Raw genomic sequence first — 11513 nt, forward strand, 5'->3', positions numbered from 1 at the left:
CCGTGACCAGCACAAAAACTCACCCCAATTTTTCCCCAACTTCCATGTGTCCTCTGTGTTTCCCTGGGTGTTCAATTCAAATGTAAATGGATCAGAGAAGGGCTCCGGGTCCGGATCCTCTGCCTCGACGTGGAGGGGCTGATGCACGGCAGACTCACAGACCTCCACGTAGCAGGGATGCGGCCGGAGAGTCGGGGCGTTGTCATTGATGTCAGACAGGAAGAGCATTAGGGTCCCTGTAGCAGTCTGCGGGGGGAAGCCTTGTACGGGGAGGAAGTTTCAGGAGTTAGTTATCTCGTGCACACAGAGCCCTGGAGAATGAGCACTCTCCATCTCTCAGAAAACAAATATTCCTGAAATACTAGAACTGTTTCCCTTTCAAATCATAACTCTCCTGGCATGCATGTGATGATCTCTTTTCCTGCTTTTATGAACATTCAGAATATCTGGGTAAGGTAAGCTAATAAAGCACTTACCACCTCAAATCATTTGTAGAACAAGGTAGAATGTGGCATCGTTAAACAAACAAAAGGTCAATCAATGGTGCCAGGCGTCAAGGATGGGTGGGGTGGAGGAAAATGGGTGTGACTAAAGAAGGGCCCCATGGGGGTCCCTGAGGAGAGGCAAATGCACTGCATCTCCGCGTTGATGTCCTGGTTATGAGATTACACTGTAGTCCTGCAAGGTGTTGCCCCTGGGGGAGACTGGCAAAGGATACTCAGGATCCACTAGATTATTTCTTAAAACTGCAAGTGAATCTACAATTATCTAAAAGGACTTTTTCTAATTAAAAAAGTGGCAATCATCAATTCACCACTGCAAATACATGGAGCCAACCTAAGTGCCCATTGACCAATGAATGGATAAAGACAATGTGGCATATGTATAATATGGAATACTACTCATCCATAAAAAAGAATGAAATAATGTTTTTTTTGCAGCAACTTGGATAGAGCTGGAGGCCATTCTTCTAAGTGAATAACTCAGGAATAGAAAACCAAATACTGTATGTTCTCACTTATAAGTGGGAGCTAAGCACGTGATATAATGAACTCTGGAGACTCAGAAGCAGGGGAGGAGGCAGCCAAGGGATAAGAAACCTCACACTGGATACAATGTACACTACTCAGGTGACCAGTGCACTAAAATCTTAGACTTCACCACTGCATAATTCATCTACGTAACCAAAAACCACTTGTACCCCAAAAGCTTTTGAAATACGAAAAGCAATAAATAAACGAAAAAAAAAAGAGTACCAATCATAAAATCATCCATCACAGAATGAGGGAGCCCTGAAACACTGGCCCCCCTTTTTCTCCTCCCTTAATACTGATTTGGAACCCGTGTTTCCTATCTCCATTGCCTCCCACCCCCAACATTCCACTAGTGAATTACAGAGTGGAACGTACAGCGACATATCACTTGGAGCTTGGGTTTTAGTTCACAGACTTTCTTAAATACAATGTTAAAGTTATTTGAACATTTTTATTTCTTCAACTTTGTTTTGGTGTGTTTAAAGATTCAGCCTTAGGAGAGCGTAGAGAAATGTGCTGAAACATGCTCATAAAACCACCCATCCTGGTTTATGACAAATGTGTCCCTTACAGTCCCATTTACCTGAGCTCGTATGCCATCCCAAGCACAGGGAAGCTGTGCTAAATATTTATCACACACCATCGGCTTTGACAAAGAGCTAAAGAGTTAGCTCATGAACAGATGAAAAAGATGTTGGGTTTGATTGCAGCCTCCTTGCTGGTTTAATTGCCTCTTCTGAATGAATACTGCCCTCTTTCGATGGTATTGGTCCCTTGTTTACCATTTCAAGAATTACTACCAAAAATAATCACCAGCATGGATGCAGAGTGATAACAAGGTTTATTTTATCCTTTTCTCAGCTGTGCTGAAAGACTCTCACCAGGATTATTTTCCCGCAGGAAGCAAGAATGAGCATTTTATTTTTCCAATATTGGGTAAACACTCACCATCATCAACAGCGTGAACGATGATTATATAAAAACTGTCATTGACATGAGGGGATTCTCGGTCAATTGGCTCCACGGTGGTGACCACTCCGGAGTTTTCACCTACGCTGACCCAGTTTGCTGGGTCATGAACCAGTTTATATCTTGTAGAAGGAAAACAGACAGCAATTTTAAAATTAAAACTTACATCAAAAGATGTAAAAAGTTACATGAAAAAACAAAATATGTCATAGAAACACTATTTCTACCACAAGTAATTTGAGAAATTCTAAGAGAAATTAAACTATGAGCGTTAAATTCACAAACGGAATGGAAGCGCAGGGAGGACAGCCTAAAGACGCTCCTAAGTCTGTGGAATCGACATTCACCGGAACACCAACTGTCCCCCTCCTTGTTGGACTGAACATAGTTTTGTCTGCCTTGGGGAAATGTTTCATCCTGGAACATTTCATCCTGGAATGTTTCATCCTGGAACATCAGGAGATTCAGGCCATAGGCTACCCAAGTGCCCATCGATGGATGAGCAGATAAGCAAAAATGTGTCAATACCACACATGTTTACTCAGCATCAAAAAGGAAGGTCATTCTGATACACGCTAAACATGCATGAACTTTGAGGACATTATACAGAGTGAAATAAGCCAGTCACCTAAAGACAAATATCGTATGATTCTACTTTGACGACCTGGAGTCGTCAAATTCAGACAGACAAAAAGTCGAATGGTGGGGGCCAGGGCTGGAGAAGGGGGAATGAGGAATGAGTGGTTAATAGAGACAGAGCTTCTGTTTTGCCAGATGAAAAGAGTTCCGGAGATAGATGGAGGTGATGGCTGCATGATGTTGTGAATGCACTTAATGCCAAAGACCCGTACCCTTACAAATGGATAAAATGGTAAGTTTGATGTATATTTTACCACAATTTACAAAAAGAACCAAAACAAACAAACAAAAAAACCTTACTTTTGTTGCCCAGAAGCAAGAGAGGTACTGGTTTATAACTTCTGGTACAGAGCAGGGAGACAGACAAATATAACGAATTATTCTCACACAAAGGAAAGAATACAAAAGGAACACATGGAAAATGCAAAGGAAAACCAACACATGAGTTCTCCTGGTGGGGTCAGAAAAAGCTATGGATGGAAGACGACATTTAACCCAGGCCAGTGGTCATGCACTGTGGCTTCTTGTATTTTCATCACCGAGACTGAGTCAACCTTGTGAACACGTCCAAGGAGTTGGTTTTCTAACAGGAGCCCTCTTGGTTATGTGGCTATTTCTACTTAAACAACTGCCCTTCCTGGCCCTCTCTTCTCACCTTATCTGGCTGTCTGGATCCGTGGCATTAAAAGTTCCCAACAGGGTCCCAGGCCCGGCGCCCTCGTTTTTACTGACAATGAAACTCTGGGGGTGAAAGGTTGGTGGGTCATTGGCGTCTGTCACCTGCACACTCACAGTGGCGCTTGCTGCTGCTTTCCTTGGTGGCCGAAGCTTTCCTCTCTTGCAGAAGAAGAGCCTCTCCTCATTCTCTACGGCAACGACGAGGCTCCACGCTGGGCGAGTCTCATAATCCAAAGGCTGGAACCCCAGAGAGAGGATATCATTAGCACCTGCTGCTCCTCTGGCCAGAGGAAGCCCAGCACCGAGAGTCATCATTGCGAACTCAGAGCTTGTGGCTTTTGCACTTCATTTATTATTTACGTTGTCTTTGATAATGATCAAAAGACAGTCTTCAGCTCATTTTCAAATCATTTATGGAGTTCTTTTCTCTTTTATTTTCCCCTCCTCTTCTGCTGGTTGAAAAGAGCCACCATCCTTCAGAGGGTAATGAAAAATGCAACAAAAACCATAGCCTAATGAAACATTAATGAGACAACCATGCTGCAAAAAAAATCAGGGGAACTTAGGGAAATATAGATATTAATGATCATAGTGATTCAGGGTACAAAGTGGTCAGTTGACTTAAAAGGATTAAAAGGCTGGGAATATTTTGAAAATTCAACCCCAGGCATCTGGTGCAACATCTACAGAGCCTTGGTATTCATAGCGTGGTCCGCAGGCCATCAGCATCCCCTGGGAGTTGGTCAAATGGGCAGGCGAATCTTGGGCCCTGCACCAGACCTGCTGACTCAGGTCTGCCTTGTGCCCAGGTGACTCACCTGCACTGCACTAGAGGCCTTGGTCACTCTAGGTCCGGTTGTGAGCAATGAAGACAGAGGCACTGGGGTCAGACTACCCCAGTGGGATCCTCCACTCCACCCCTCAATCCGTGTGGCTTTGTGTAAAGGACCTAACCCCTCTGGGCTTTGGTTTCCTAATCAGTAAATGAGATGGTAATATTAATACTTTCTTCCAGGCCAGCTTCTCCATTAGGCACAGTGCCAGAGGCTCTCCATACTCTTAGGGACCACACAGATGCACTCCCATTTGTTTTAAACTTTAAAAGTCTTAAACATTGAAAATTCAGACGAAAAGAAAGAACTTTTAGTGTCGAAGAAAATAGTTTCATTTTCTTAATCACATCTGAAAAAGAATAATCATTTTAAGGCCTATGTAAATCTATTATGTTATGCCTACAACAACAAAAAATTAAATGGTGCAGTATTAAGTCATATCAGAGTAAGTTTTATTATTGATATTATTTTGGTAGAAGGAGTCCTCAGCCCATACACAGAAGTGGCACTGAAACCCTGCCTTCCTTGCCTGGTGACACATTACGTACCATGTGTCATCCTAGCATCCACGGGCGTTAGCTCCTAGTTCATTCTGAGTGATCCTACAGAAGAGGCCTCAGCGTCTGCCACCACCTGGTTGGTACATCACTGGTATGGTGTTACCTTGATAACATTTAATATCCCTTCGTTGGTCTCAGGGTCAGTCGAAATGTCAAAATGTCCTTCTTCGTTGCCATGCAATATGTTGAATTTTGCTCTCCAAGCTGATGTAAATGCAGAATCTCCATCTTGAACCAGGAGACGCACCGCACCCTTGCTGACTCAGCCTTCAGGAATCTGAATCTTATACTGAAAGAGGCAATCATCATGTGCATGTCATGGAGACAAAAACACAATTGAAAAGGAAAGCAGAGAGGAAGAAGGGAGAGACGCAGAGAGAGAGCGAGAGAGAGAAAGAGAAAGAAAATTTCCTCATCATAACGTCCTGGATATTCCTCATGCTGCTTAACCTGCACAACACCCTGGATATTCCTCATGCTGCTAAACCTGTCCTAAGGGATTTGCAACCTGCCTGTTACAGCAGAAGGTGCATCCGTTGGAATATCTGCCCCTCCTACCTGTGACTTGCTAAATAATTTTTAAAGTACTCTTAAATCCAACTCAATGCCCTATTTTTTCTAAGAATTTTTAAAATAACAATACCCAATCCTAGTTTATGCTCTCTAAAAATCCTAGCTCTTCCCCTAAAATAGGACACTTGCGGTTATTCAGATTAATGTGATCGTTTTTCTAACACATGTAGATCTTCGAAATAGCTTGTTATTCAATATTTTGGGAGACAATGTTTCTAGACAAGCACTTCAAAATAACAGGGTATATTTTTTTCCAGCGTATTTTTAGAGCATTGGTTTTCACCAAGCCAGGAAAAGATTTTGAAACAAGGTTCAAGCATAATATTATTTTGTAGTTATTATATACTTCTGGTGAGGTGCTTTGGTTTGCAAACATTTCACTTTGGTTTATACAGGTTTTTTTTTTTCTAATTAAATGACACCTTTTAAAAATAATTGTTTGCATCATTTATTCAACAACAGCTTCTGTGTACCATATTCCATTTCAGATGCTGTGAACAAGACGGGCAAAAATTCCGTCCTTGATGGAGCTGAGAGCTGAGAGAGTGTGTGTGTGTGTGTGTGTGTGTGTGTGTGTGTGTGTAGGACGACTTATAAAATAAATAAAGCTAATTGATTAAGTAGAACACTAATAAGCAGAAGAAAGCACAAAAGGGCTAGATGGTGTCCCAGGAAAGAAGTGGAAGGGTTTTAACTCAGTAGTCAAGAAAGGGCTCACTGAGAGAGTCAGGAGAAAGAAGGAAATATGGTGGATATTTACTTTTTAAAAAACACATATGGAATAGTAAAAAATAAAATATTGGAAATAGATCTTGAGTGATTCTTATTTTATCTCTTAGCCATCTCACATGCCTTAGGTGGAGCATCTATCCCAAATCATCTTACACAGTGGTTTTCAACACTTTCTTAAAGGCTGGGAGTCTTGCAGCCTGGGAAATCCCACGTGGACCCTGACATACAACGTTTTTAAAGGGTCACTGCAGTTACTTCTGTACTTGGATAAGGTAAGGTGGGGAAGGTGAGGCCAAAGACTACCTGCTCACCTTCCCTCTAGAATCCTGAACGTGGTGTGAAAACCTCAGGTGCAGACTTCTTACCCAAAGGTGATTGTTCTCCCGAGGGACATTTGGCAATGTCTGGTGACACTTTTGGTTGTCACAGCTGAGGGGCGCTACAGACATCTACTGGGCAGAGGCCAGGGACGCTGGTGAATATCCCGCAGCACACAGAGTAGCCCCCACTCCAAATAATCATCTGGCCCAGGGTCAATTGGGCTGAGCATAGGAACCCCTGACTCCAAGTAAACAGGAATGCCCTGTCTTCCCCTAGACCTCAGTTTTCCCATCTGTAAAACAGAAATCATGTCGTAGTTTCAATAATCAAAAATGAAAAAAATGCATGTAAAAGTTCTTAGCACAGTTTCTGGCATACAGCAGTCAAAAATGTAAGCTCATGTGACCATTATGAAGTGCTTCTGTGTCAATATGATTTGGCTTCTTGATTCTAGCTGAAGTCACTTTGGAGAACTGCATATATCTTGGGTGACTCCCCAATACAGTTTGGAGATTTGTCCCCACCCAAATCTCATGTTGAAATGTGATCCCAGTGTTGGAGGTGGGGCCTGCTGGGAAGTGTTTGGATCATGTGGGCAGATCCCTCATAAATAGCTCTGGCCATCCCCTTGGTGATAAGGAAGCTCTGGCCCTGAGTTCACATGAGATCTGGTCATTTAAAAGTGCGCGGCCCCTCTTACCTCTCTGGTTCCTCATTCTCCCCCACCCACGCCCCGTATCTTACATGCTCTTGCTGTCACCAAGCGACATGCCTGCTCCCCCTTGTCCTTTGGCCATGATCATAGGCTTCCTGAGGCCTCCCTAGAAGCTGGTCGGTGCCAGCACCAGGCTTCCTGTAAAGTCTATAGAACCATGAGCCAATTAAACCTCTTTTCTTTATAAATTACCCAGTCTCAGGTATGTCTTCACAGCAATATGATAACAGCCTAACACCCTCCCCAAGAAAAACTCAGCCTAGGGCCCAGGGGCTACATGTTTTGGGGCTTAGATGTCGGGGCGGCCCCAGTGGCTCACGTTCTCCTGGGTAAATATGGGCCTGTGGTTGTTGCCTTCTTGCACATCCATGTGAATGGTGGCCGTGGATGACAGTGACGGTTCTCCACAGTCCCTGGCTCTGATTAGCAGTGTAAACTGAGGAGCAGTCTATGTGGGGAGGAAAAGGAAAGTTAAGCCCCTCAAATATGGGAAAGGAAAATATTAATAAAGACATATTCTGTTTTAGCAATTTCGACAGCAATCTAGCCACAGAGGGTTCCCCACTACAAATGTAGAATCTAAGCCTGGGGCTCAAGCATGGGCCACACATTTCATTTTTAAAAATAATAAAATCCACATAACCTCATAATCTAAGCACCCGGAGAGTCGTATTTCTCCACTAATGCGATCAACCTGGAAACCACTTTCTTTCAGTAATGGTGCTTGAGAAATGAGGGAGTAAAGGGCTTGAGAATTTGGAGTGTTTTCCTCATATAAATCGACTGCTAACATCTGAAAAATGGGTTGACCTAGAAAGAATTTTTAAAAACTGTTACTATCGGATAAAGGTAGCCTATCAAACCAGTAAGAGGATGAATTATTTGCTAAATGGCATTGGGGCATACACCAAAATGAGTGAAATGTTTAAATATGAAATAAACTATGGACATACTAGAAAAAGATAAGGATGAATATTTAATCAGCTATAAGATCAAGAACTTTCTAATCATGACTGCCAATGCAGAAGACTTACAAGACAAAACTGGCAGATCAGATTACATTTTAAAATTTCTGGCAAAAAACTATGGACAAAATTCAAAAGAAAATGATAAAGCAGGAAAATATATTTGAAACATACATGGCAGGCAGATATTCTTAAGACAGACTGCAGAGGTTAAAATCAAGAAAAATGACAAACACACTAACAGAAAAATGAAGAAAAGAAAGGAAAAGCAACTAATAGAACACAGAAATGGCCAAGAAATGTAGCAAAATGTTCAAGCACATGGTTATTAAAGACCAACAGCACACCAGGCAGCTTCACGGATTGCAGGCAGGTGAGCAAATGAGGACCCTTACGTTGTATGTGCAGGGCGAATCAGCAAGTCTGCATCTCTGAATTCATGCTAAGTAAACAATGCTTGATTGGGACACATATTTAGCTTAAATTTTATCATTGAAATATATTTTATAAAAATAACAGAAAGTGGCAAAAAAACATAAATGTTCAACAATAGGAGATCGGTCAAATATTTTAAAGCATATCCATAAAATATTACACAACAGGGTATTTTAGAAAAATATCAGGTTACAAACAGTAAAATTGCACCTTTAGAGAGGAAATTTATAAATATGCACATGTGAAAAAGCACACCAAATATGTGTAAATATTTACTATATACACATATACAATGCGTACTATGATAAAGATGAAAAAATGTATGTATATACAAATACACATTTGTAATTATATATAAAAATGTGTGAATGTATACACATATATAATTTTAACATACAGCATGTGTACACGCAGACAGAAAATGCAAAGAAAAATGCTGAAAGAATACAAACTAAAACATTAATGGTTGTTATTTCTCGTGGGTAGCATTAAAGATGCTTTCTTTTTCAGTCTTTTAATTTCTTGGAATTTTTTAGAGAGATGATTATACAAAAGAAATGGTTTTTGTTATTAAAATAAATCCACATTCTAGTAAGAGTTGGGTTTAAGAATGCACAGTATCGGTAACTAGGAGGCTTTAGATGTGATCGTGTTGCCATTTTACAGACAAAAAATTTGCAGAGATATGCAGAAACTCATCATCTAGCTCTTTTTCCCTCACTGCATGTGGCTTTATTTTTAGAATGCCATTTACATATCAGCCCTTCCCACTGATGTAATTCCCACATCATTTTATTGCCGATACAAAACGAGGCTTACAGACCTCAAAGCACTTCGCTCAGATCCAAGTCCTGCAACCTCTGAGATGTGAACAGTAAAAACTCTCCCTGAAGATGACTAGGATCAAGCTCCTCATCAATATTAATGAAAAGGAACAGAGCAGAGACAGAAGGAAGCCCAGCAGCCCCTCAACCGCACACACCTGCAGATTGGTTTTCTTGCACAGTGATGTTAAATTCCTTCTCTGGAAACTGGGGTGCATGATCATTCACATCACTGATCCTAATGTTGAAAATCAAGGATTTATCCACAATTTTTCCTGTTGAGCGCTCCGCAACATCAAAATAAACCTAGGAAGCAGAGAGCTGTAAAAATCCTGCAGAACAATTTATTTGATGACACTCTAGTAAAATAACTGTTATCCTAATTATGTGTTTACATCTCTCTCCTCCTCTAGACTGAGAGTTCCAAAGGGCAGGAATCAGACTGCCCTCATTCACCACATACCCCAGAGACCAAACACAGTACTGGCACAGACTAGGTGCTCAGCAAATGTGTAGAACAAGCCAATGCTCTGGCTTGGAAAAAAATGATGACTTATTATCAGGTTCAAATCTCCGTCTCTCCACTGGGTAAACACATGCAGGTTGCTAGTGAGCCTCCGTTTCTACAACCTATCAGTATTGTCATGAGAAATAAATGTATTAATTGAATATTACTGAAACATCACAGAGAGCAGACACTTAAAAATTTTGGGGAAAGTGAACATTTACAGTAACTAGCACAGCTACTGACATGCTATGTTTTTAAATGGCCACTGTACTTCTGCACTTCTGTACTTAGATAAGAAAAGTCAGTCAGTGTCAAATGTGCATATGTGTAGTCTTTCACTTCAAAAGGTCTCAAATCAATTGTTTAAGCTTCTGCCTTAAGAACTTTTAAAAAGAGATCATAATAAACCCAAACAAACAAAAAGTGATAGTAAAGGTAAGAGCATATATCAATAAAATGGAAAACAACACAACAATAGAGAAAGTCATGTAACCAAAAGCGATTCTTGGAAATGATCAATAAAATGAACAAACCTCTAAGAGGACTGATGAGAGAAAATAAGGAAGTGGGGAGAATTATCAATAACAAGAATGAAAGAAAGGATATCATTAGAGATTCTACATATATTAGAAGAATAATAAGGACTAGTATGACTAAGTTTATGCCAATGAATACAGCAACTTAAATGAAAAGGACCAAATTCTTAATAAAGAAAAACTACCAAAACTTTCTCAAGAAGAAACAGAAAACCTGAATAGTCCTATATATATTTTTAAAGCAAAATTTGTAGTTTAAAATCTTTCAAGAAGTAAAACAAAAAACCCCAGGCCCAGATGACTTCAATGGTAAATTCTAGCAAAATATGAAAGAAAAAAGACTAATTCAACAGTCTCTTCCAAAAAGTATAAAAGGTAGAAAAACCTCAACTGATTATATTTTGTAAATTTTGTAAATTACAGGGAAAACTACACAACAATATCCCTCATGAATCTAGAGTTAAAAGTTCTCAGCAAAATACTAACAACTAGTACCCAGAAATATATTAAGAGGATAGTACATTATGACCAAATGAGGTTTATCCAGAGAATTTTAGGCTGATTCAACTTTTGAAAGTTAATTTCAGCAACATCACAAGATGTAAAGTTAATCTACAAAAATCAACTACATTTATATAAACCAGCAATGCATACTTAGAAATAAATATTTAAAAATAGCCCAATTTACAAATCTAAAATATGTACAGGATCTATTTAGTGAAAATGTTACAACACCGATGAAAGAAATCAAAGAAGACCTAATTGAATGAAAAGATATACTGTGTTTACAGACTGAAAGACTCAGTATTGCCAAGATGACAGTTCTTCCCAAATTGACCTATAAAGTCAGCATGATCCCAGTCAAAAGACTAGCAGAATATTTTAGAGATATCAACAAGCTGATCTGAAAATTGTAGGGAAAGGCAAAGAAATTTGAATACCCAAAATCATTTTGAAAAAGAAACACAAAGTGAGTGGACTCACACTATATAATTTCAAGGTTTGTTATAAAAATACAGTAATCCAGAGAGTACAGTATTGATGAAAAGATAAATATATACATCATTGAAACAGAATCGAGTTAGAAATAGGCCCACACAAGTATGGTTGCTTGATTTTTGAGAATAGTACAAAGGCCTTTTCAATACATGATTCGGAAACAGTTAGATGTCCATATGCAAAAAAAAAAAA

General features: G+C 40.0%; 1 protein-coding gene across 1 annotated transcript in view; it reads right to left on the reverse strand.

Annotated features, from left to right (window-relative positions):
- CDH26 (cadherin 26) overlaps positions 1 to 11513 on the reverse strand; it is a 53781-nt gene that overhangs the window by 15953 nt on the left and 26315 nt on the right. Inside the window, 7 exon segments of the mRNA XM_017891220.1 lie at positions 24 to 260; positions 1983 to 2125; positions 3298 to 3557; positions 4817 to 5002; positions 7374 to 7502; positions 7698 to 7864; positions 9437 to 9584. Of these exon segments, the coding sequence (XP_017746709.1) occupies positions 24 to 260; positions 1983 to 2125; positions 3298 to 3557; positions 4817 to 5002; positions 7374 to 7502; positions 7698 to 7864; positions 9437 to 9584 (1270 nt within the window).

Source organism: Rhinopithecus bieti, unplaced genomic scaffold (genome assembly GCF_001698545.2).
Source record: "Rhinopithecus bieti isolate Rb0 unplaced genomic scaffold, ASM169854v2 scaffold_20477, whole genome shotgun sequence".
Classification (NCBI taxonomy): domain Eukaryota; kingdom Metazoa; phylum Chordata; class Mammalia; order Primates; family Cercopithecidae; genus Rhinopithecus; species Rhinopithecus bieti.